General features: G+C 50.5%; 1 protein-coding gene across 1 annotated transcript in view; it reads left to right on the top strand.

Annotated features, from left to right (window-relative positions):
• Window positions 1-27,727, top strand: part of LOC139230315 (pleckstrin homology domain-containing family A member 7-like) — a 42,230-nt gene that overhangs the window by 6,986 nt on the left and 7,517 nt on the right. The window contains exons 7-13 of the mRNA XM_070862140.1: window positions 957-1,055; window positions 4,368-4,476; window positions 12,633-12,769; window positions 21,912-22,094; window positions 23,024-23,182; window positions 24,164-24,457; window positions 24,938-25,068. Coding sequence (XP_070718241.1) covers window positions 957-1,055; window positions 4,368-4,476; window positions 12,633-12,769; window positions 21,912-22,094; window positions 23,024-23,182; window positions 24,164-24,457; window positions 24,938-25,068 — 1,112 coding nt within the window. The remainder of the gene's footprint in view (window positions 1-956; window positions 1,056-4,367; window positions 4,477-12,632; window positions 12,770-21,911; window positions 22,095-23,023; window positions 23,183-24,163; window positions 24,458-24,937; window positions 25,069-27,727) is intronic.

Genomic DNA, 27,727 nt, shown 5'->3' with positions numbered 1-27,727 from the left:
AAACCAGCCCAACAGTGAGAAAGTCAGCCTTGAATTGGCTGGCACAAGGTGGGCACAATTCTCCCTGCCGGCAATAACCCACCAGCGCTGTGGCGGGAACTCCACCACCAGGCAATCGACATCCTTCCTAACGTAGGGCACCTGAAATTGGACAGAATATTCTAACTGTGGCCTAACCTCATACAAACGAGCCTGGTGCCTCGGGTCTGGGTTCCGGTACCATTACTGCGGTCAGCTGCAATCCCTGCATGGTTTAGCATTGTGAACAGGATCGCAGGAGTCTCTTGGGACCCAGTCACCAGCCTGGGAACATCTAATTGCTGTTGGAGAGCAGTGGCCGTCTGGGCCAGCATGGCAATTAAACTGCCCCCCCCCCACCCCCCGGATCTTGGAGCTCTTTCCCACTCACTGCAAGATCCCCTCACAGACTCTGATCTGAGAAAGTTCCAGCACAACCTCGCCCCCAGCCTCCGAGAGCACCCTACCCACAAATCCAGACACCCTGAGCCCCAGAGACTGAGGGGAGGTCGGGGTAGAGTCTCTCTTCCACCCCCCCGCACCCCAGTTTCCTGTACAGCTCCAACTCCAGCTGTTTGACGAGCATTAGAACAACATAAAGGGGCAGAGACATGATATCACGGGTCTCCATGTGGGAATGTGTGGAACAGGTGAGTCCGGAGACGAAGGTGAGGAAGACCAGCCCCTACTCTCTGACCTTTAACCAATTTCCTATCCAGGCTGCCCCACTGCCTTAACAACCTTTTATGATCAAGCCTCCCATGTGGCACTTTATCAAATGCCTTTTTAAAATTCATAAACACAACATCCGCGTCATTTCCATTATCAGTGCACACTAAATTTGTCAGAGATGGCCTGCGTGTTTGAGTCATCCACCCATCTCCAGGCTACTGTCTCTTACACTAAAGGTGCTGAACCTTATTTCTGTTCTGAGACAGGAAATGGAACGATCTTGGAATGAATATGAATTTCTGGAGAAGGAGTTGCAGCGGCTCAGAGCCCCTCGGGAGCTGGTCAGCAGGTGTGGGTCTCCGCAGGTACTTCCACAGTTTGCTTATTTCACTTCAAAAGCTGGGCCTTGTTGAAACAACCCGCACGTCCTTCCTGCACCTCCGATCAAGAACATTGTCCAGGAACCATCACTCAGGTGTCTGGCACACAAGCCCTCTGCGCACTGCAGCCACCAATCTCCTTTCAGCTTTGGCATCACATGATGCATTGACTTGGGATTCCTGGCTCGATCCCCAGATGCATGAAGGGAAAGGCAGCAGGGATTCCACAGACTCTCACGTCTGCACTCCACACATACTCACTCACACTTCTTCACCCCACATACTCACTCACACACACAGTCACACTCACACTTCTGCAGCCCACACACTCACTCACACTCACCCTTCTGCATCACACACTTGCACTCACTCACAATCACACACTCCTGCATCCCACACACACTAACACTCACACACATATACTCACACTCAAACACAACAACCACACTTCTGCCTCACTCACACACACTCACCGCACACTCGCACTTACACATGCATAAACTCTCGCTCACACACTCACATATGTACTCACTCACAGACGCACTCACTCACTCACACACACACACAAACTCACACACTCAACGCACATACACACACACACTCTCACACTCTCCCACACACACTCACAGACGCAAACATTCACACAAATGCACACACATACTAACATTCACGCTCACTGGTAGATTAGAATGGCTCGGTTTGATTGGTAGATTAGAATGGGTCGGTGTGATTGGTAGATTAGAATGGGTCAGCGTGATTGGTAGATTAGAATGGGTCCGTTTGATTGATAGATTAGAATGGGTCAGCGTGATTGGTAGATTAGAATGGGTTGGTGTGATTGGTAGATTAGAATGGGTCAGCGTGATTGGTAGATTAGAATGGGTCAGTTTGATTGGTAGATTAGAATGGGTCAGCGTGATTGGTAGATTAGAATGGGTCAGTTTGATTGGTAGATTAGAATGTGTCAGTTTGATTGGTAGGTTAGATTGGGTCAGTTTAATTGGTAGATTAGAATGGGTCAGCGTGATTGGTAGATTAGAATGGGTCAGTTTGATTGGTAGATTAGAATGTGTCAGTTTGATTGGTAGGTTAGATTGGGTCAGTTTGATTGGTAGATTAGAATGGGTCAGCGTGATTGGTAGATTAGAATGGGTCAGCGTGATTGGTAGATTAGAATGGGTCCGTTTGATTGATAGATTAGAATGGGTCAGCGTGATTGGTAGATTAGAATGGGTTGGTGTGATTGGTAGATTAGAATGGGTCAGTTTGATTGGTAGATTAGAATGTGTCAGTTTGATTGGTAGGTTAGAATGGGTCAGTTTGATTGGTAGATTAGAATGGCTCGGTGTGATTGATAGATTAGAATGGCTCGGTGTGATTAGTAGAGTAGAATGGCTCGGTGTGATTGGTAGATTAGAATGGCTCGGTGTGATTGGTAGATTAGAATGGCTCGGTGTGATTAGTAGAGTAGAATGGGTCAGTGTGATTGGCAGATTAGAATGGCTCGGCGTGATTGGTAGATTAGAATGGGTTGGTGTGATTGGTAGATTAGAATGGGTCAGTTTGATTGGTAGATTAGAATGGGTCAGCGTGATTGGTAGATTAGAATGGGTTGGTGTGATTGGTAGATTAGAATGGGTCAGCGTGATTGGTAGATTAGAATGGCTCGGTGTGATTGGTAGATTAGAATGAGTCAGTTTGATTGGTAGATTAGAATGGCTCGGTGTGATTGGTAGATTAGAATGAGTCAGTTTGATTGGTAGATTAGAATGGCTCGGTGTGATTGGTAGATTAGAATGTGTCAGTTTGATTGGTAGATTAGAATGTGTCAGTTTGATTGGTAGATTAGAATGGGTCAGCGTGATTGGTAGATTAGAATGGGTCAGCGTGATTGGTAGATTAGAATGGGTCCGTTTGATTGATAGATTAGAATGGGTCAGCGTGATTGGTAGATTAGAATGGGTCAGTTTGATTGGTAGATTAGAATGGGTCAGCGTGATTGGTAGATTAGAATGGGTCAGCGTGATTGGTAGATTAGAATGGGTCCGTTTGATTGATAGATTAGAATGGGTCAGCGTGATTGGTAGATTAGAATGGGTTGGTGTGATTGGTAGATTAGAATGGGTCAGCGTGATTGGTAGATTAGAATGGATTGGTGTGATTGGTAGATTAGAATGGGTCAGTTTGATTGGTAGATTAGAATGTGTCAGTTTGATTGGTAGGTTAGAATGGGTCAGTTTGATTGGTAGATTAGAATGGCTCGGTGTGATTGGTAGATTAGAATGGCTCGGTGTGATTGGTAGATTAGAATGGCTCGGTGTGATTAGTAGAGTAGAATGGGTCAGTGTGATTGGCAGATTAGAATGGCTCGGCGTGATTGGTAGATTAGAATGGGTTGGTGTGATTGGTAGATTAGAATGGGTCAGTTTGATTGGTAGATTAGAATGGGTCAGTTTGATTGGTAGATTAGAATGGGTTGGTGTGATTGGTAGATTAGAATGGGTCAGCTTGATTGGTAGATTAGAATGGGCCAGTTTGATTGGTAGATTAGAATGGGTCAGCGTGATTGGTAGATTAGAATGGGTCGGTGTGATTGGTAGATTAGAATGGGTCAGCGTGATTGGTAGATTAGAATGGGTCAGCGTGATTGGTAGATTAGAATGGCTCGGTGTGATTGGTAGATTAGAATGAGTCAGTTTGATTGGTAGATTAGAATGGCTCGGTGTGATTGGTAGATTAGAATGAGTCAGTTTGATTGGTAGATTAGAATGTGTCAGTTTGATTGGTAGATTAGAATGGGTTGGTGTGATTGGTAGATTAGAATGGGTCAGTTTGATTGGTAGATTAGAATGTGTCAGTTTGATTGGTAGGTTAGAATGGGTCAGTTTGATTGGTAGATTAGAACGGCTCGGTGTGATTGGTAGATTAGAATGAGTCAGTTTGATTGGTAGATTAGAATGGCTCGGTGTGATTGGTAGATTAGAATGAGTCAGTTTGATTGGTAGATTAGAATGGCTCGGCGTGATTGGTAGATTAAAATGGCTCGGCATGATTGGTAGATTAGAATGGCTCGGCGTGATTGGTAGATTAGAATGGCTCGGTGTGATTGGAAGATTAGAATGGCTCGGTGTGATTGGTAGATTAGAATGGCTCAGTGTGATGGGGAGGGATCGATGGAGGTCTGTGCATCGTCTAAGAACAGTTTGGCCATTGAATGCTGTGTGGTTATTTGAGGTGATTGCAACTGGCACAGTAACTGCCCCCATTTCTAATACACATGTTGCTTTGACCGTTCAGGAGCGAGGAGAAGCACAGCGGGACCTGTGGATGATGGAGGATGTGATGCTGGGCCTCAGCAACAACAAGAAGAGCTTCCAGGTTGCTATAGGATCAACTCGACACCCAGGTAAGAAGCAGACAAACTGTCCATGGAATAGACTGACTAGAAACTGACCATCGAGACACAGACCGACCAGAAACTGACTGACTGGAAACTGACCACTCAGACACAAACTGACCCCGAAACTGACCACCAGACATTGACCACCTGGGCACAGACTTCAAGAAACTGACCATCTGGACACAGACTGACTGTAAACTGACCATCCCAGACTATGACCATCCCTGATATGGATCTAAATACAGCTCTAGGGGTGCTGACTCTCACTGGGGTACAGTCCCACACACACTGACTCTCACTGGGGTACAGTCCCACACACACTGGCTCTCACTGGGGTACTGGTCCCACACACACTGACTCTCACTGGGGTACGGGTCCCACACACACTGACTCTCACTGGGGTACAGTCCAACACACACTGACTCTCACTGGGTTACGGGTCCCACACACACTGACTCTCACTGGGGTACAGTCCCACACACATTGACTCTCACTGGGGTATGGGTCCCACACACACTGACTCTCACTGGGGTATGGGTCCCACACACACTGACTCTCACTGGGGTACGGGTGCCACACACACTGACTCTCACTGGGGTACGGGTCCCACACACACTGACTCTCATTGGGATATGGGTCCCACACACACTGACTCTCACTGGGGTACAGTCCCACACACACTGACTCTCGCTGGGTTACTGGTCCCACACACACTGACTCTCACTGACTGACTGTAAACTGACCATCCCAGACTATGACCATCCCTGATATGGATCTAAATACAACTCTAGGGGTGCTGACTCTCACTGGGGTACAGTCCCACACACACACTGACTCTCACTGGGGTACAGGTCCCACACACACTGGCTCTCACTGAGGTACGGGTCCCACACACACTGACTCTCACTGGGGTACGGGTCCCACACACACTGGCTCTCACTGGGGTACGGATCCCACACACACTGACTCTCACTGGGGTACGGGTCCCACACACACTGGCTCTCACTGGGGTACGGATCCCACACACACTAACTCTCACTGGGGTACGGGTCCCACACACACTGGCTCTCACTGGGGTACGGGTCCCACACACACTGACTCTCACTGGGGTACGGGTCCCACACACACTGACTCTCACTGAGGTACGGGTCCCACACACACTGACTCTCACTGGGGTACGGGTCCCACACACACTGACTCTCACTGAGGTACGGGTCCCACACACACTGACTCTCATTTGGGTATGGGTCCCACACACACTGACTCTCACTGGGGTACAGTCCCACACACACTGACTCTCGCTGGGGTACTGGTCCCACACACACTGACTCTCACTGACTGACTGTAAACTGACCATCCCAGACTATGACCATCCCTGATATGGATCTAAATACAACTCTAGGGGTGTTAACTCTCACTGGGGTACAGTCCCACACACACTGACTCTCACTGGGGTACGGGTCCCACACACACTGGCTCTCACTGGGGTACTGGTCCCACACACACTGACTCTCACTGGGGTACGGGTTCCACACACACTGACTCTCACTGGGGTACGGGTCCCACACACTGGCTCTCACTGGGGTACGGGTTCCACACACTAACTCTCACTGGGGTATGGGTCCCACACACACTGGCTCTCACTGAGGTACGGGTCCCACACACACTGACTCTCACTGGGGTACGGGTCCCACACACACTGGCTCTCACTGGGGTACGGGTCCCACACACACTGGCTCTCACTGGGGTACGGGTCCCACACACACTGGCTCTCACTGGGGTACGGGTCCCACACACACTGACTCTCACTGGGGTACGGGTCCCACACACACACTGGCTCTCACTGGGGTACGGGTCCCACACACACTGGCTCTCACTGGGGAACGGGTCCCACACACACTGACTCTCACTGGGGTACGGGTCCCACACACACTGGCTCTCACTGGGGAACGGGTCCCACACACACTGACTCTCACTGGGGTACGGGTCCCACACACACTGATTCTCACTGGGGTACGAGTCCCACACACATTGACTCTCACTGGGGTAAAGGTCCCACACACACTGACTCTCACTGGGGTACAGGTCCCACACACACTGATTCTCAATGGGGTAAGGGTCCCACACACATTGACTCTCACTGGGGTACAGTCCCACACACACTGACTCTCGCTGACTGACTCTAAACTGATCATCCCAGACTATGACCATCCCTGATATGGATCTAAATACAACTCTAGGGGTGCTAACTCTCACTGGGGTACAGTCCCACACACACTGACTCTCACTGGGGTACGGGTCCCATACACACTGGCTCTCACTGGGGAACGGGTCCCACACACACTGACTCTCACTGGGGTACGGGTCCCACACACACTGGCTCTCACTGGGGAACGGGTCCCACACACACTGACTCTCACTGGGGTACGGGTCCCACACACACTGATTCTCACTGGGGTACGAGTCCCACACACATTGACTCTCACTGGGGTAAAGGTCCCACACACACTGACTCTCACTGGGGTACAGGTCCCACACACACTGATTCTCACTGGGGTAAGGGTCCCACACACATTGACTCTCACTGGGGTAAGGGTCCCACACACATTGACTCTCACTGGGGTACAGGTCCCACACTCACTGACTCTCACTGGGGTATGGGTCCCACACACACTGACTCTCACTGGAGTACAGGTCCCACACACACTGACTCTCACTGAGATACGGGTCCCACACACACTGACTCTCACTGGGGTACAGTCCCACACACACTGACTCTCACTGGGGTATGGGTCCCACACACACTGACTCTCACTGGGGTACAGGTCCCACACACACTGACTCTCACTGGGGTATAGTCCCACACACACTGACTCTCACTGGGGTATGGGTCCCACACACACTGACTCTCACTGGGGTAAAGGTCCCACACACACTGACTCTCACTGGGGTACAGGTCCCACACACACTGATTCTCACTGGGGTAAGGGTCCCACACACATTGACTCTCACTGGGGTAAGGGTCCCACACACACTGACTCTCACTGGGGTATGGGTCCCACACACACTGACTCTCACTGGGGTAAGGGTCCCACACACACTGACTCTCACTGGGGTATGGGTCCCACACACACTGACTCTCACTGGGGTATGGGTCCCACACACACTGACTCTCACTGGGGTACGGGTCCCACACACACTGACACTCACTGGGGTACGGGTTCCACACACACTGACTCTCACTGGTGTATGGGTCCCACACACATTGACTCTCACTGGGGTACGGGTCCCACACACACTGACTCTCACTGGGGTACGGGTCCCACACACACTGACTCTCATTGGGGTATGGGTTCCACACACACTGACTCTCACTGGGGTACAGGTCCCACACAGACTGACTCTCACTGAGGTACAGGTCCCACACACACTGACTCTCACTGGGGTACAGTCCCACACACACTGACTCTCACTGGGGTATGGGTCCCACACACACTGACTCTCACTGGGGTACCGGTCCCACACACACTGACTCTCACTGGGGTACAGTCCCACACACACTGACTCTCACTGGGGTATGGGTCCCACACACACTGACTCTCACTGGGGTACAGTCCCACACACACTGACTCTCACTGGGGTATGGGTCCCACACACACTGACTCTCACTGGGGTACAGGTCCCACACACACTGACTCTCACTGGGGTATAGTCCCACACACACTGACTCTCACTGGGGTACGGGTCCCACACACACTGACACTCACTGGGGTACGGGTTCCACACACACTGACTCTCACTGGTGTATGGGTCCCACACACACTGACTCTCACTGGGGTACGGGTCCCACACACACTGACTCTCACTGGGGTACGGGTATCACACACACTGATTCTCACTGGGGTACGAGTCCCACACACATTGACTCTCACTGGGGTACAGGTCCCACACTCACTGACTCTCACTGGGGTATGGGTCCCACACACACTGACTCTCACTGGAGTACAGGTCCCACACACACTGACTCTCACTGAGATACGGGTCCCACACACACTGACTCTCACTGGGGTACAGTCCCACACACACTGACTCTCACTGGGGTATGGGTCCCACACACACTGACTCTCACTGGGGTACAGGTCCCACACACACTGACTCTCACTGGGGTATGGGTCCCACACACACTGACTCTCACTGGGGTACGGGTTCCACACACACTGACTCTCACTGGGGTATAGTCCCACACACACTGACTCTCACTGGGGTATGGGTCCCACACACACTGACTCTCACTGGGGTATGGGTCCCACACACACTGACTCTCACTGGGGTATGGGTCCCACACACACTGACTCTCACTGGGGTACGGGTTCCACACACACTGACTCTCACTGGTGTATGGGTCCCACACACATTGACTCTCACTGGGGTACGGGTCCCACACACACTGACTCTCACTGAGGTACCGGTCCCACACACACTGACTCTCACTGGGGTACGGGTCCCACACACACTGACTCTCATTGGGGTATGGGTCCCACACACACTGACTCTCACTGGGGTACAGGTCCCACACACACTGACTCTCACTGAGGTACAGGTCCCACACACACTGACTCTCACTGGGGTACAGTCCCACACACACTGACTCTCACTGGGGTATGGGTCCCACACACACTGACTCTCACTGGGGTACCGGTCCCACACACACTGACTCTCACTGAGATACGGGTCCCACACACACTGACTCTCACTGGGGTACAGTCCCACACACACTGACTCTCACTGGGGTATGGGTCCCACACACACTGACTCTCACTGGGGTACAGGTCCCACACACACTGACTCTCACTGGGGTATAGTCCCACACACACTGACTCTCACTGGGGTATGGGTCCCACACACACTGACTCTCACTGGGGTACGGGTCCCACACACACTGACACTCACTGGGGTACGGGTTCCACACACACTGACTCTCACTGGTGTATGGGTCCCACACACACTGACTCTCACTGGGGTACGGGTCCCACACACACTGACTCTCACTGGGGTACGGGTCCCACACACACTGACTCTCATTGGGGTATGGGTCCCACACACACTGACTCTCACTGGGGTACAGGTCCCACACACACTGACTCTCACTGAGGTACAGGTCCCACACACACTGACTCTCACTGGGGTACAGTCCCACACACACTGACTCTCACTGGGGTATGGGTCCCACACACACTGACTCTCACTGGGGTACCGGTCCCACACACACTGACTCTCACTGGGGTACAGTCCCACACACACTGACTCTCATTGGGGTATGGGTCCCACACACACTGACTCTCACTGGGGTACAGTCCCACACACACTGACTCTCACTGGGGTACGGGTCCCACACACACTGTCTCTCATGGGGTACAGTCCCACACACACTGACTCTCACTGGGGTACAGTCCCACACACACTGACTCTCACTGGGGCACAGTCCCACACACACTGACTCTCACTGGGATACAGGACCCACATACACTGACTCTCACTGGGGTACAGGTCCCACACACACTGACTCTCGCTGGGGTATGGGTCCCACACACACTGACTCTCACTGGGGTACAGTTCCACACACACCAACTCTCACTGGGGTACGGGTCCCACACACACTGACACTCACTGGGGTACGGGTTCCACACACACTGACTCTCACTGGGGTATGGGATCCACACACACTGACTCTCACTGGGGTACCGGTCCCACACACACTGACTCTCACTGGGATACAGGTCCCACATACACTGACTCTCACTGGGGTACAGGTCCCACACACACTGACTCTCGCTGGGGTATGGGTCCCACACACACTGACTCTCACTGGGGTACAGTTCCACACACACCAACTCTCACTGGGGTACGGGTCCCACACACACTGACACTCACTGGGGTACGGGTTCCACACACACTGACTCTCACTGGGGTACGGGTCCCAAACACACTGACTCTCACTGGGGTACGGGTCCCACACACACTGATTCTCACTGGGGTAAAGGTCCCTCACACACTAACTCTCACTGGGGTACAGGTCCCACACACACTGATTCTCACTGGGGTACGGGTCCCACACACACTGACTCTCACTGAGATACGGGTCCCACACACACTGACTCTCACTGGGGTACAGGTCCCACACACACTGACTCTCACTGAGATACGGGTCCCACACACACTGACTCTCACTGGGGTACGGGTCCCACACACACTGACTCTCACTGGGATACAGTTCCACACACATTGACACTAAAAACATCTCAATAGTGGATAATCAAGGGGCTTGCTATGGCGAGGGAGGAACTTAATATAATGTAGCCAAGTTTGCTGATGATACAAAGATGGTTGGGAAATCAAATTGTGAGGAGGACACAAAAAATCTACAAAAGGATATAGACAGGCTAAGTGAGTGGCAAAAATTTGGCAGATGGAGTACAATGTGGGAAAATGTGAGATTATCCATTTTGGCAGAAAAAATAGAAAAGCAAATTATAATTTAAATGGAGAAACATTACAAAGTGCTGCAGTACAGAGAGACCAGGGGGTCCTTGTGCATGAAACACAAAAAGTTAGTATGCAGGTACAGCAAGTGATCAGGAAGGCAAATGGAATGTTGGCCTTTATTGCAAAGGGGATAGAGTATAAAAGCAGAGAAGTCCTGCTACAACTGTACAGGGTATTGGTGAGGCCACACCTGGAGTACTGCATACTGTTTTGGTCTCGGTATTTAAGGAAGGACATACTTGCATTTGAGGCAGTTCAGAGAAGGTTCACTCGGTTGATTCTGGAGAAGAGGGTGTTGACTTATGAAGATAGGTTGAGTAGTTTGGGCCTATACTCATTGGAATTCAGAAGAATGAGAGGTGATCTTATTGAAACAAAGAAGATAATGAGGAGGCTCGACAAGGTGGATGCAGAGAGGATATTTCCACTTATAGGGGAAACTAAAACTAGAGGGCATAATCTCAGAATAAGGGGCCGCCCAATTAAAACTGAGATGAGGAGAAATTTCTTCTCTCAGAAGCTTGTTAATCTATGGAATTCTCTGCCCCAGAGAGCTGTGGAGGCTGGGTCATTGAATGTATTTAAGGTGGAGATAGACAGATTTTTGAGCGATAATGGAATAAAGGGTTATGGGGAGCGGGCGGGGAAGTGGAGCTGAGTCCATGATCAGATCAGCCATGATCTTATTGAATGGCGGAGCAGGCTCGAGGGACCAAATGACCTGCACCTGCTCCTATTTCTTATGTTCTTATGACTCACTGGGGTACGGGTTCCATAGACACTGACTCTCACTGGGCTACAGCTTTCACACACACCGACTCTCACTGGGGTACAGTTCCATAAACACTGACTCACTGGGGTACAGTTCCACAGGCACTGACTCTCACTGGAGTATGGGTCCCACACACACTGACTCTCACTGGGGTACCGGTCCCACACACACTGACTCTCACTGGGGTACAGTCCCACACACACTGACTCTCACTGGGATACAGGTCCCACACACACTGACTCTCACTGGGGTATAGTCCCACACACACTGACTCTCACTGGGGTATGGGTCCCACACACACTGACTCTCACTGGGATACAATCCCACACACACTGACTCTCACTGGGGTACAGGTCCCACACACACTGACTCTCACTGGGATACAATCCCACACACACTGACTCTCACTGGGGTACAGGTCCCACACACACTGACTCTCACTGGGGTATGGGTCCCACACACACTGACACTCACTGGGGTACGGGTTCCACACACACTGACTCTCACTGGGGTAAGGGTTCCACACACACTGACTTTCACTGCGGTACAGTTCCACAGGCATTGACTCTCACTGGGGTATGGGTTCCACAGGCACTGATACCACTGAATTCATAGCCCATAGATCCATACGACATGGCGTCCATATGCTTGTAGAACCCATACCTCTCGTACCCCTCTACATTTCCCATGGTATCCATATCCTAAAGTACCCATGCCCCGTGTACCCATGCCCTGTGGAACCCATTCTCCTCACGTTGTGTGTTATGTTGAATATCATGAATTGAATGTTTTGTACGTATGCTCTTTTAAACAACCTATTTTGCTTTTGCCCCTCCCCCTTCCCCAGTAATGCCATTTGCAACCTCCCCTGTCCTCGATCATCACTCTGCTTTACAGAGAGACTCCCTGCAAACTCCAATCGAGTCATCACCACTGCCCTCGCCAACCTCAAGACAGTCCACACCCCACAGTGAGCCTCCACAGGTGAGTGAGACCTCAGAGCTGGAAGGAATGGGACCGGCTTTGCAGATTGCTCCTTCACCAATTGATCCTTATTGCGTATTAACGAGATTTACTGCTTTATCTGAAAAGGTGGAAGGGGTTGAGGGATATGGGGAGAAGGTGGGTAGATGGGGGTTGAGCGATTATGGGGAGAAGGTGGGTAAGTGCGGTTGAAGGATATGAGGAGAAGATGGGTAGGTGGTGTTATATATGTAAACCTGTAAATACCTTGTTTACCCACTAGAGGGCTCATCCCCTGGAGTCCCAAGGGATCCCACAATCCCTTGGGAGCACCTGTATATAAGGAGGCCTCACAGGCTGGAGAGGGACTCTAGAGACCTGTAATAAAAGACTACGGTCACACCTTACTTTGAGCTCACAGTATCTGGTCAGACTCTTTATTCAATACTTAACAACTGGTGACGAGATACAGATGATGAACCCCACCGCAACGATGCAGAGAACAGTGGGCATCCTGGAGAAATTTTCGGAGGGAGATGATTGGCAAACCTTCGTGGAGCGACTCGACCAATACTTCGTGGCCAACGAGCGGGAAGGAGAAGCGATGCTGCCAAATGAAGGGCGATCCTCCTCACTGTTTGTGGGGCACCAACGTATGGCCTCATGAAAAATCTGCTTGCTCCAGCGAAACCCACGGAGAAGTCATGATGATTGTGCACACTGGTCCGGGAGCATCTAAACCCGAACGAAAGCATTCTGATGGCGAGGTACAGGTTCTACATGTACAAGAAGTCTGAAGGCCAGGAAGTGGCGAGCTACGTCGCCGAGCTAAGGCACCTTGCAGGACATTGCGAATTTGAAGGACACTTGGAGCATATGCTCAGGGACTTCTTTGTACTTGGCATTGACCATGAAGTAATACTTCACAAACTTTTGACTGTAGAGACCCCAACCTTGAGTAAAGCCATAGCAATAGCCCAGGTGTTCATCGCCAGCAGTGACAATACCAAACAAATCTCTCAGCACACGAGTGCTGCTGCAAGTACTGTGAACAAAGTAATGTTGTTTTCATAGAAACATAGAAAATAGGTGCAGGAGTAGGCCATTCGGCCCTTCGAGCCTGCACCGCCATTCAATGAGTTCATGGCTGAACATGCAACTTCAGTACCCCATTCCTGCTTTCTTGCCATACCCCTTGATCCCCCTAGTAGTAAGGACTTCATCTAACTCCTTTTTGAATATATTTAGTGAATTGGCCTCAACAACTTTCTGTGATAGAGAATTCCGCAGGTTCACCACTCTCTGGGTGAAGAAGTTTCTCCTCATCTCGGTCCTAAATGGCTTACCCCTTATCCTTAGACTGTGACCCCTGGTTCTGGACTTCCCCAACATTGGGAACATTCTTCTTCATCTAACCTGTCTAAACCCATCATAATTTTAAACGTTTCTATGAGGTCCCCTCTCATTCTTCTGAACTCCAGTGAACTCCCAGTCGAATCGTAACGTACTGGGCAGGCCTCACATGCCTCCAGCTGCACGTCCGCAGATGTCTCAGAGTCCACCATCAAAGGTGGTGAATGCTGCAGGGGTGATCTTCGTTTCCATTCATGCCGCTTCAAAGGATATGTTTGCAAGGGCTGTGGAACAGTGGGACACCTCCAACGTATGTGCAGGCAAGTTGCAAACCCTGCTAATCCTACAAACCACCATGTTGTAGAGGAGGTCAGACCCACGGTGGATCACAACGAACCAGAGCCTCAGACTGAGGAGGCAGAGGCATATGGGGTGCACACATTTACCACAAAGTGTTGCCCGATAATGCTGAAGGTTGAGTTAAATGGACTCCCAGTGACAATGGAGCTGGACATGGGCGCGAGCAAAAAGACTTTCGATAAATTGTGGTGCAGCAAAGCCTCAAGGCCAGTCCTGACTCCCATTCGTACAAAACTGTGGATGTACACAAAGGAACTGATTCCCGTAATCAGCAGTGCTATCGTAAAGGTCTCCTATGATGGAACGGTGCACAAGTTATCAATCTGGGTGGTACTGGGCGATGGTCCCATGCTGCTCGGCAGGAGCTGGCTGGGGAAGATGCGCTGGAACTGAGACGACATCCGAGCACTCTCGTCCGTTGACAACACTTCATGTGCCCAGGTCCTAAACAAGTTCACCTTGCTGTTCGAACCAGGCATCGTGAAGTTCCAAGGAGCAAAAGTGCAGATCCACCTGATTCCGGGGGCGCGACCCATCCATCACAAGGCGAGAGCGGTACCCTACATAATGAGAGAGAGGGTGGAGATCAAGCTGGTCCGGCTGCAACGAGAGGGCATCATTTCGCTGATCGAATTCAACGAGTGGGCCAGTCCAATTGTTTCAATCCTCAAGGAAGACGGCACCATCAGAATCTGTGGTGATTACAAAGTAACTATCAATCGTTTCTTCCTGCAGGATCAATACCCACTACCAAAGGCAGACAACCTATTTGCGACACTGGCGGGATGAAAAACATTCACAAAGCTGGATTTGACCTCGGCCTGCATGACGCAGTAGCTGGAGGAATCATTGAAGGGCCTCACCTGCATCAACACGCACAAAGGTCCCTTCATTTACAACAGATGCCCGTTTGGGATTCGATCAGCCGCGACGATATTCCAGAGGAACATGGAAAGCTTACTGAAGTCGGTCTCGTGCACCGTGGTCTTCCAGGACGACATCTTGGTTGCAGATCGGGACACCGTCGAGCATCTGCAGAACCTGGAGGAGGTTCTTAGTCGGCTTGATCGTGTGGGGCTCAGGTTAAAACGCTCGAAGTGCGTTTACCTGGCGCCTGAAGTGGAGTTTCTGGGAGAAGAATCGTGGCAGACGGCATCAGGCCACCGATTCGAAGACGGAAGCAATCAAGAATGCACCGAGACCACAGAATGTGACAGAGCTACGGTCGTTTCTAGGACTCCTGAACTACTTTGGTAACTTCTTACCGGGTCTTAGCACACTGTTAGAACCACTGCACTCTTTACTGCGTAAAGGAGATGAATGGGTATGGGATAAAAATCAAGAAACTGCCTTTGTAAAAGCTAGAAAACTGTTATGCTCAAACAAATTGCTTGTGTTGTATAATCCATGTAAGCGTTTGGTACTAGCATGTGATGCGTCGTCATACGGCCAGATCAGCCATGATCTTGTTGAGTGGCGGAGCAGGCTCGAGGGGCTAGATGGCCTACTCCTGTTCCTAATTCTTATGTTCTTATACAGTGTCAGGTGTGTATTGCAACAAGCCAATCAATCTGGAAAATTGCAACTGGTTGCTTATGCATCCAGAAGTCTGTCCAAGGCCCAGAGGGCCTACAGCACGATCGAAAAAGTGTAAGCATAGAAACATAGAAAATAGGTGCAGGAGTAGGCCATTCAGTCCTTCGAGCCCGCACCACCATTCAATATCATGGCTGATCATTGACCTCAGTACCCCTTTCCTGCTTTCTCTCCCTACCCCTTGATCCCTTTAGCCATAAGGGCCATATCTAACTCCCTCTTGAATATATCCAATGAACTGGCATCAACAACTCTCTGCGGCAGGGAATTCCACAGGTTCACAACTCTGAGTGAAGAAGTTTCTCCTCATCTCAGTCCTAAATGGCCTACCCCTTATCCTTAGACTATGTTCCCACCAGAGTGTTTAACCCTTTCATCACCTGTTATTTAGAGCTGCATCATTTATACTGCTTTATATCCTGTAATGTGATTGGCTCAAATAAAGGTGCCTTTTACACGATAGACACAACCGTGTGAGCGGTAACGGAGGGGCACAGCTGCGCGAGTCGCGATTTGTGATGTGGCGTTGCCTGAAAGGGTGGTGGAAACAGTTTCACAAATAACTTTCAAAAGGAATTGGATATATACTTGAAATGGAAAAATTTGCAGGGTTATGGGGAAAGAGCAGGAGAGTGGGACTAATTGAAAGAGCCAGTATAAACACGATGGACCAAATAGCCTCATTCTGTGCTGTGAGTCCCTATGCAACAGTCCTTGATGGGAAATAGTTGACATTTTTCACTAGTGGTTCTTTGTCCTCAGATTTCTCCCAGTTAATATCCTTAAAACTTTCATCTCTTCTGATAGTTTTGCTGCTGTTCCGTGATTACAAGTTCCCCATTTCCCTCTCATACTTAACACTTTTCTGAAGCTTCGTGTATTCTTCCCGTTGTGCTCTGACCTTTCTCCCAGTAGGAGTTCATTTTTCTTTATTTCAGCCAGGATGGTGCTCATGTTTATACATAGGCTGCAAACTCATCCGTTTGCTTGCCGGTCCTTGCCTGAGATGACAACAAAGTGTTTCCCTCACTTACTTAATCTTCGTTCACAAAGTTGCCAAAATTACATGCTGCTGTCTTTTACTGCAGAAGTCGTTTCTCTGTTTTTGCCCCGAGTACAAACACTGACACAGCAGCATCAATTATTTAAACTCACCTGAGAGTGGAGGAATTTAGTCTGCATCACTCCCGGAGACAGAGTGTGTGACAATGTGTGGGGATGTGGTAGCTCATATCCTGATCACATTTCCTTCCCACCTGCCCCAGGCCTCTGAGGAATTGATGGAAGATTCAGTCCTCCATATGCAAGTAGTGTTCAGTGTTTTATTGGAATGAAAGATGTGTACTGGATGAAGGAATCCGACTTCTGTCCTCTCCAAATGTGTTGATTCTCGCTGAGTGGTAATTCCGCAACGTACTCCAGGTACCGCCCAAGTGGCCAATCTCCCTTTAGTCAGATACTTCTGTATAATTTTACAACAATGTTTGTGTACCACAGATCCCAGTCGTAGTCAGCTGGTGCACGAACCCTGTGGAATGCAAAGTGGGGGCCAGGTTTGCTCTGTTAATTGCACCAATCCTTTTGGATGAGACGTTAAACCAAGACACTATTTTTAAAAAGAGCAGGGGCGTTCTCCCCGGTGTCCTGGCTAATATTTATCCCTCAATCAACATCACTAAAACTAGATTATCTGGTGATGATCACATTGCTGTTTGTAGGAGCTTCTTGTGCATAAATTGGCTGCTGTATATCCGACATTGCAACAGTAACTACACTTCAAAAGTACTTCAGTGGCTGTACAGCGCTTTGGGACGTCCTGAGGTGGTGAAAGGTGCTGTAGAAATGCAAGCCTTTCTTTACTTTCTTTCAAGCTCCTGTTCTCAGCCCAGTCTCTGATGAATGTTCTTCCACTGTTCAGCAGCTGAGGAGGATATCTCTGCTCGTCCATTTGATGGGAAAGTGAAACCATCTGGGTACATAGAAACATAGGGCCCAAGTTTCGGGTGGAGTTGCTCCTAGTTTTTTGGAGCAACTAGTTTAGTTTGGAGTATGTTAGAAATTGTAATTCTCTGATATTAGTTTGCTCCAGTTCGAGTGAGTTAGTTTAGGTTGGCTTTAGGTAAGGTACTTTTTTTTTCAAAAGTGGGTGTGTCCAGCCACTCAGGCCTGTTTTGCAAGTTTCAGCAGTGAAAACTTACTACAAACTAACTTAGGATGGAGTAAGTGTCCACTTTTGTAAGTTCTGAAAAACCTTACCTAGAGTTAAGTTTAGTGCAGGCACAGCCAGAGACGGGGGTGGGAAGCTTTAAACACAAAGGACCCATCAACATCACAACAGCGGGGGGGGTAAGGGAAGTTAGAGGATTTTCCATTAACACCTTCACAACAACATTAAAGAAGCAAAGTACATTTAAAGCACTAAACAAAGCACAAAAAGTAATAAGCAATTAATTAATAAAAAATAGAAGGAACCCTGCACCTAAAGCACCAAGACCAAAGTAATAAGTAATCAATCAATAAAAAATAGAAGTCCTACCTTTATGTGAAGGAAAGGTATCACTGTCAGTGTCTCTCTCTGTAGTGTCTCTCTCTCTCTGTATCTGACAGAGAGGGGTGCGGGGGGGTCTGTGTATGTGTGGGAGTGCGGGGGGTGGGTATGTGTGTGTGGTGGGGGGGGGGTGTGGGTGTGTGTGGTGGGGGTGTGTGTGGGGGGATGGGAGGAGTGTGTGTGTGTGGGGGGGGCACGGTGGGGTGTGTGTGTGGGGGGGGGATGGGGGAGTGAGTGTGTGTGGGGTATGTGTGGGTGTGTGTCTGTGTGTGTGTGGGAGGGGGTGAGTGTGGGGGTGTGTGTAGGGGGGTGGGGGTGTGTGTGGGGGGGGATGGGTGTGTGTGTGTGTGGGGGGGGTGTTTGGGGGGGGATGGGAGAGGTGTGTGTGTGTGGTGGGGCTGTGTGTGGGGGGATGGGAGGAGTGTGTGTATGTGGGGTGTGTGTGGGGGGGGTGGTATGGGGAGTTTGTGTGTGTGGGGGTGGGAGGGGGTGTGTGTGTGGGTGGATGTGTGTGTAGGGGGGGGGTGTGTGTGTGGGGGAGAGGCTGGAAGGAGGCACCCCTGCTCTCTCCTCCGGCCCTTCGATCATTGAGTGCCCCCCAACCCACGCTCCTCCATCCCTGGTTGCCAAGCTCCCCCCCTCCCCACCCCGGTATCCACACACCCCCCCGCTCCCGGTATCCAAGCCCCCCCCCTCCTGGTATCCACGCCCTCGCGAGCCATTGCGCAGGCGCGCATGCTCCAGCACACCTGCACAACGCTGCCGGCTCTGAGAAGAAGGCATGATCCCTAGCCCCGCCCCCCTGCAGGCAGGCTCCTCCCCAGGGAGACCAGGAGGACCGGAGAATTGCTGCAGAATATTCCAGCGCACCTTCAAGCCCAGGCAGGTCACGTAAGTCTCGGAGGTGCGCCGTTTTCACCAGATGCCGAAACTTGGGCCCATAGAAAATAGGTGCAGGAGTAGGCCATTCGGTCCTTCGAGCCTGCACCACCATTCAATAAGATTATGGCTCATCATTCCCTCAGTATCCCTTTCCTGCTTTATCTCCATACCCCTTGATCCCTTTAGCCGTAAGGGCCATATCTAACTCCCTCTTAAATATATCCAATGAACTGGCATCAACAACTCTCTGCGGCAGGGAATTCCACAGGTCAACAACTCTGACTGAAGAAGTTTCTCCTCATCTCAGTCCTAAATGGCCTACCCCTTATCCTAATACTGTGTCCCCTGGTTCTGGACTTCCCCAACATCGGGAACATTCTTCCCGCATCTAACCTGTCCAGTCCCGTCAGAATCTTATACGTTTCCATGAGATCCCCTCTCATCCTTCTAAACTCCAGTGAATACAGGCCCAGTCAATCCAGCCTCTCCTCATGTGTCAGTCCAGCCATCCCTGGAATCAGTCTGGTGAACCTTCGCTGCACTCGCTCAATAGCAAGAACGTCCTTCCTCAGATTAGGAGACCAAAACTGAACACAATATTCCAGGTGAGGCCTCACTTAAGACTGTGTACAACTGCAGTAAGACCTCCCTGCTCCTATACTCAAATCCCCTAGCTATGAAGGGCAATATACCATTTGCCGCCTTCACCGCCTGCTTTACCTGCATGCCAACCTTCAATAACTGATGTACCATGACACCCAGGTCTCGTTGCACCTCCCCTTTTCCTAATCTGCCGCCATTCAGATAATATTCTGCCTTCGTGTTTTTGCCCCCAAAATGGATAACCTCACATTTATCCATTTACTGTCCTTAGTAAAAAAAACTGTGTGCTCCACGGGAGTTGGTCTAGTGTCCTGTTAGAGATGCAGGAAGAAATAAAGCCGTACCAGCGGTGCAGAGATGAAATGTCTATACAGGCAGACTGCCTTCTCTGGGGTAATCGGGTAGTGGTATCAAAAAAGGACAGGGACACTTACATTAGTGACCTCCACAGTATCCACCCAGGCATTGTAATGATGAAAGCGATAGCCAGATCCCACGTGTGGTGGCTCGGTTTCGATGTAGACTTAGAGTCCTGTGTGCACAAACATAACACATGTTCACAGTTAAGCAATGCACCCAGGGAGGCACCACTAAGTTTATGGTCTTGACCCTTCAAACCATGGTCTAGGGTTCATGTCGACTATGTAGGCCCATTCTTGGGAAAAATGTTCCTAGTGGTTGTAGATGCGTACTCCAAATGGATTGAATGTGAGATAATGTCGGCAGGCACGTCCGCTGCCACCATTGAAAGCCTGCGGGCAATGTTTGCCACGCACGGCCTGCCTGACGTCCTTGTGAGTGACAATGGGCCGTGCTTCACCAGTACCGAATTCAAAGAGTTCATGACCCGCAATGGGACCAAACATGTCACATCTGCCCCGTTTAAATCAGCGTCCAATGGTCAGGCAGAGAGAGCAGTGCAAACAATCGAGCAGAGCTTGAAGAGGGTAACTGAAGGCTCACTGCAGACTCGCCTATCCCGAGTCCTGCTTAGTTACTGCACGAGACCCCACTCACTCACTGGGGTTCCCCCCACTGAACTGCTCATGAAAAGGGCACTTAAGGCAAGGCTCTTTTTAGTCCACCCTGATCTACACGAACAGGTAGAGAGCAAGTGGCTTCCCGGCACTGTCGTGGCCAAAGAGGGGAGTAGGGTGTTTCTGGTCAAAGTTTCAAATAGACTCATCTACTGGAAACACTTGGACCAAACCAAACTAAGATTCACGGACTATCCAGAGCAACCCACAATAGACTCTACCTTTTTTGACCCTCCAACACACACACCAGTGGCAACCGACCCAGCAATTGACCACGAAGCAGAACCCATCACCACACCAGGCAGCCCAGCAAGGCCAGCTGCACAGCAGCCCAACAAATGACTCATCAAAACCAGCATTTGCACTGAGACGATCAACCAGGGAAAGGAAGACCCCAGATCAATTCACATTGTAAATAGTTACACTATTGACTTTGGAGGGGGGTGGGGGGAGGGGGAGTGTTGTTATATATATAAACCTGTAAATACCTTGTTTAACCACCAGAGAGCTCATCCCCTGGAGTCCCAAGGGATCCCACAATCCCTTGGGAGCACCTGTACATAAGGAGGCCTCACAGGCTGGAGAGGCACTCTGGAGAACCGTAATAAAGGACTATGGTCACACCTCACTTTGAGCTCACTGTATCTGGTCAGACCCTTTATTCATACACTACAGGTGGGGTTGAGCAATATGAGGAGTAGGTGGGTAGGTGAGGGTGAGGGGTATGGGGAGAAGGGTTGGGTTTGTTCAGCCTAATTTTGTTATTTTATGGTTTATTCTGAAGGCTGCGGACAATGCCCCTCGCAGGCCACCCCTCCCCCACCTATTGTATCAAGCTGAGCGGAGTACATCAGAACACGCTGAGACTGAAACACCATCACCTACAGCCCAGTCTGAAGAGAAACATCAGCTGGGAGAGAAGAAAGGTGATCTCCCGTATGACCCAGTGACAAATGGAACCTACAAGGTAACCCTCTCCCCATATCCCCCACCCCACCCTCTCCCCATTAGCCCCAACCCCACCCTCTTCCCATATCCCCCACCCCACCCTCTCCCCATATCCCCCAACCCCACCCTCTCCCCATATCCCCCAACCCCACCCTCTCCCCATATCCCCCAACCCCACCCTCTCCCCATATCCCCCAACCCCACCCTCTCCCCATATCCCCCAGCCCCACCCTCTGTCCATATCCCCAACCCCACCCTCTCCCCATATCCCCCAACCCCATCCTCTCCCCATATCCCCCAACCCCATCCTCTCCCCATATCCCCCAGCCCCACCCTCTCCCCATATCCCCCACCCCACCCTCTCCCTATAAGCCCCAAACCCACCCTCTCCCCATAAGCCCCAACCCCACCCTCTCCCCATATCCCCCAACCCCACCCTCTCCCCATATCCCCCAACCCCACCCTCTCCCCATATCCCCACCTACCCACTCTCTCCCCATATCCAATTCCCTTTTGAAAGTTACTATTGAATCTGCTCCCACTGCCCTTGCAGACAGCGTGTTGCTGATCACAACTTGCTGTGTAAAATAATCTCTCCTCATGTTACCTCTGGTTCTTTTGCCAATGACTTTAAATGTGCTTCCTCTGGTTACCGACCCTCCTGTCAGTGGAATTTTTTCCCTATTTACTCTATCAAAACTGTTAATTATTTTAAACACTTCTATTAAATCTCCCCTTAACCTTCTCCGCTCTAAGGACAGCCCCAGCTTCTCCAGTCTCTCCACTGGAATCATTCTCGTTGCTTATCTTTGTCAAATAAAAGTGGGAAATTAACAAATTTTCCTTGTCACAGAACAATAAAAGAAAAGAAAGGTCTGAGTGCTATTACAGGAGGGACACTGCAGCAAATGAGGTGAAATCTGTATTGTTCTGTCTATGTATCGCCAGGGGCAACATACACTGATTGTCGGGGGCATAAACAGGAAAGGAAAGATGAGTGCGGAGGAGCAGTTGGAACGTATGAAGCGACACCAGGAAGCACAGCTCAAGGAGAAGCCCAGGACAGCCACCCTGACCCAAAGAAGTGTGGCAGTGTCACCAATAATGGTGAGTACCTCCTGGGTTACATCGTCCCTAACAGGGTGATTGTAGTGACTGTTTGCGTCTCCAGTCTGTGCTGATAGTATGAAGTTATATACATCCATCTCACTGAGGTGAAAATCTCTTTCTTTATTATATTTGAGAGAAAAGCAATCTTGAATATTTACCAAGTATTACCTGAACCCGGGAAATAAACTGTAGCTTTGTTAACTTGCTCCTGCCCCAGTGGTTGGTGTTTATATTGTTCACTCCCTGCTTTCAGCTGATATCCAGTGAGTTGCATCAGCTGAACTCACCTTGCTGCCTCTATATTTATAACTCTATACTGTAGGATGGCCAGTCCTTCCTGCACGATTTCCGAGAGCCCTGCCAGCTATTTTAATGGTTGAGCGAGAAATTAGACTGGAGCTGCACAGCAGAATTACTGTTTACAGCAACGCCTCGATTTTAAAATTCCCATCCTGGTTTACAAATTCCTCCATGGCCTCGCCCCTCCCTATCTCTATAACCTCCTCCAGCCTCACACCTCTCTGAGATCTCTGCACTCCTCCAGTTCTGGCCTCTTGAGCATCCCCGATTTCCATCGCTCCGCCATCGGTAGACGTACCTTCTGTTGCCTAGGTCCTAAGCTCAGGAATTCCTTCCTTAAACCTCTCCGCCTCTCTACTTGTCTCTCCTGCTTTAAGACGCTCCTTAAAACCCACCTCTTTCACCAAGCTTTTGGTCATCTGCTCTAATATCTCCTTATGTGGCTTGGTGTCAAATTTTGTCTCGTAATCGCTCCGGTGAAGCGACTTGGGACGTTTTACTACGTTAAAGGCGCTGTATAAATATAAGTTATTGTTTACAGAAATGAAGAACGACTATGTATTATACCTTGGTTTGGATCTTCTTAATCTAGAGCAAGATCAGTAAGGAAGTTTTAACACATGATCGAGAGTGAGTAACATTGGCTTCACATTCAGACTGTGTGTGTTGACTTCTCAGAGAGCAGCATCGACAGAGCAGGCGACAGGGACACCAAGACTGCGCTCTGGGACCCTTCTGACCAACAGACCACTGACCAGCTGTTCAGCTGGTGCCCATCTCACTGCCAGTGTAGTGGCCTCTCAGACCAGAGCAGCAAACACCACAACTGTTACCACAAGACCAACGGCTGCACCAGAGACGCCTATAACACAACACGTGACCGCATCAAACAAATTGGTGACAATGATATCGGCACCGCCGGGGAGGACAGAGAGCCAGTCCCGAGAAAATATTCGCGTTGTAAGGAAAGAGGTGCGAGTTTGGTGACGATCGGGCCCGTGTTCTGCAGCTTGTTCCCATACTTCTGCCTTCACCCAACACCCACACTCACCAGCTGGAGGCAGTGGGACATATTTAGGGGCAGGAACTCCAACTGAGATGGGCTGACGCAGCTCCGGGTAGGATAGACCCTGGAACCTTGTGGTGTGTGTGTCTCAGTACCTCACCAACTGATGCCAGTGCCCATTAGGCACTGATGGAGCTGTGGGTCACAGAACATTGACAGCAATGACTGTTACACCACTTCATAGGGTTAGCCCCTAAGCCATAAATGGTCTGGGAGTGGGAGGGAGTGAATGAGAGGAGGAGAGTGTGGGAGGGGGAGAGAGAGAGAGGGGGGGGTGGGGGGTGGGGGGAGTGTGAAGAAGTAAACGTGTGCAGATGGACCTATTGATTTTCACCGAGTCGAGACCTGCTCAATAAATGCAATGAGTAACTTTACTTTATTTACAGTGCAAACCGAGTAAAGTCATCATAACGACACGATATCTCGATGTGGATCCCAATACTCCCCTCAGCCCAGAACAACTACAGGAGAAGCAAAGAACATTGGAGAAAATCAAGACCATGATTGCGAAGACAAGGTGAGGAGTGCAGAATCTTACAACACAGAAGGAGGCCAGGCAGCCCATCCTGCCTGTACTGGCTCTCCAATTAGTCCCACACCCCGCTCCTATGCCATAACCATGCAATTTTTTCCTTTCAAGTATTTATCCAATTCAATTGAAAGTTATTATTGAATCTACTTCCACCGCACTTAACCTTCTCTGCTCTAAGGCGAACAATTCCAGCATCAAAACATGGCTGAGGATCAATACATGGCTCAGGGTCAATCCATGGCTCAGGGTCAATCCATGGCTCAGGGTCAAACCATGGCTCAGGGTCAATCCATGGCTCAGGGTCAAACCATGGCTCAGGGTCAATCCATGGCTCAAGGGTCAATCCATGGCTCAGGGTCAATCCATGGCTCAGGGTCAATCCATGGCTCTCGGTCAATCCATGGCTCTCGGTCAATCCATGGCTCTCGGTCAATCCATGGCTCTCGGTCAATCCATGGCCGAGGGTCAATCCATGGCCCAGGGTCAAACCATGGCCCAGGGTCAATCCATGGCCCAGGATCAATCCATGGCTCAGGGTCAATCCCTGGCTGAGGATAAATCCATGGCCCAGGGTCAATCCATGGCCCAGGGTCAATCCATGGCCCAGGGTCAATCCATGGCCCAGGGTCAATCCATGGCTCAGGGTCAATCCCTGGCTGAGGATAAATCCATGGCCCAGGGTCAATCCATGTCCGAGGGTCGATCCATGGCTCAAGGGTCAATCCATGGCTCAGGGTCAATCCATGGCTCAGGGTCAGTCCATGGCTCTCGGTCAATCCATGGCTCTCGGTCAATCCATGGCTCTCGGTCAATCCATGGCTCTCGGTCAATCCATGGCCGAGGGTCAATCCATGGCCCAGGGTCAAACCATGGCCCAGGGTCAATCCATGGCCCAGGATCAATCCATGGCTCAGGGTCAATCCCTGGCTGAGGATAAATCCATGGCTCAGGGTCAATCCATGGCCCAGGGTCAATCCATGGCCCAGGGTCGATCCATGGCCCAGGGTCAATCCATGGCTCAGGGTCAATCCATGGCTCAGGGTCAATCCATGGCCCAGGGTCAATCCATGTCCGAGGGTCGATCCATGGCTCAGGGTCAATCCATGTCCGAGGGTCAATCTATGTCCGAGGGTCAATCCATGTCCGAGGGTCGATCTATGTCCGAGGGTCAATCTATGTCCGAGGGTCGATCCATGTCCGAGAGTCAATCCATGGCTCAGGGTCGATCCATGGCTCAGGGTCAATCCATGGCTCAGGGTCAATCCATGGCCCAGGGTCAATCCATGTCCGAGGGTCAATCCATGTCCGAGGGTCAATCCATGGCCCAGGGTCGATCCATGGCCCAGGGTCGATCCATGGCCCAGGGTCGATCCATGGCCCAGGGTCGATCCATGGCCCAGGGTCAATCCATGGCCCAGGGTCAATCCATGGCTCAGGGTCAATCCCTGGCTGAGGATAAATCCATGGCCCAGGGTCAATCCATGGCCCAGGGTCAATCCATGGCCCAGGGTCAATCCATGGCCCAGGGTCAATCCATGGCTCAGGGTCAATCCCTGGCTGAGGATAAATCCATGGCCCAGGGTCAATCCATGGCCCAGGGTCAATCCATGGCTGAGGATCAATCCATGGCTCAGGGTCAATCCCTGGCCCAGGGTCAATCCATGGCCCAGGGTCCATCCATGGCCGAGGATCGATCCATGGCCCAGGGTCGATCCCTGGCCCAGGGTCAATCCATGGCCCAGGGTCAATCCCTGGCCGAGGATAAATCCATGGCTGTGGGTCAATCCATGGCCAATCCGTTTAACCGTCTAATCTGTTTTACTATTTGTGTCCAAATGCTAATGATCTGTGCGGTGTCTCTGTATGAGGGCTGATTCTGTGAGTCTCACTAGCCACAACAATGGGTCAGTGGGAAGGCCGATCTGTATAACGTGCTCTAATCCAATCACTTGCCTCACAAAACGAGGCCTTAGAAACATTTCTTATTTGTATTAGATGTTGGCCTTCAGACTGACTCCCATCTGCTCATTTTTGTGTTCCATTAGAGTTTGATCCCCTGATATAACAAACACCAATCGATTCGCCTCTCCCCAATCTGATGGGCAATCCGACACCTCAGTCCGGCCTCCAGCGGACACGAACCACAGCACCATAAGCTGCTCAAACTCACCCATTGATTAGCTGCACAAACACATACACTCATGCCTCGGCTCATTCCTCATGGCTACAGTGCCAACAAGGCCTCCTGATCCTGCACAGCGATTTTGTGATCAGAAGTGCCTCTTATATTATCCCTGTGGAACATCAGACTCCCAAACCAGTTAGTATTACTGGGGTTCAGGGTGGGACCTGTACCCGCTATTACTGGGGTTCAGGGTGGGACCTGTACCCACTATTACTGGGGTTCAGGGTGGGACCTGTACCCACTATTACTGGGGTTCAGGGTGGGACCTGTACCCACTATTACTGGTGTTCAGGGTGGTTTAACCTGTTAGTTGGTGAGTGTCAGTGTTGCCTGTGATGCCTCATTGCCCCGGTTACCCCAGTTCTATTTGTAACCTGAGCCTCGGGATCTCGGAGTCTCTCCTGCCCGGGTCGATCCGTTCAGGACAGGAGTTCATAGAAGGTAAATGTCTATTTCTTT

Source organism: Pristiophorus japonicus, chromosome 19 (assembly GCF_044704955.1).
Source record: "Pristiophorus japonicus isolate sPriJap1 chromosome 19, sPriJap1.hap1, whole genome shotgun sequence".
In the NCBI taxonomy this organism is placed as follows: domain Eukaryota; kingdom Metazoa; phylum Chordata; class Chondrichthyes; family Pristiophoridae; genus Pristiophorus; species Pristiophorus japonicus.
This window is presented reverse-complemented; position numbering and strand designations above follow the sequence as displayed.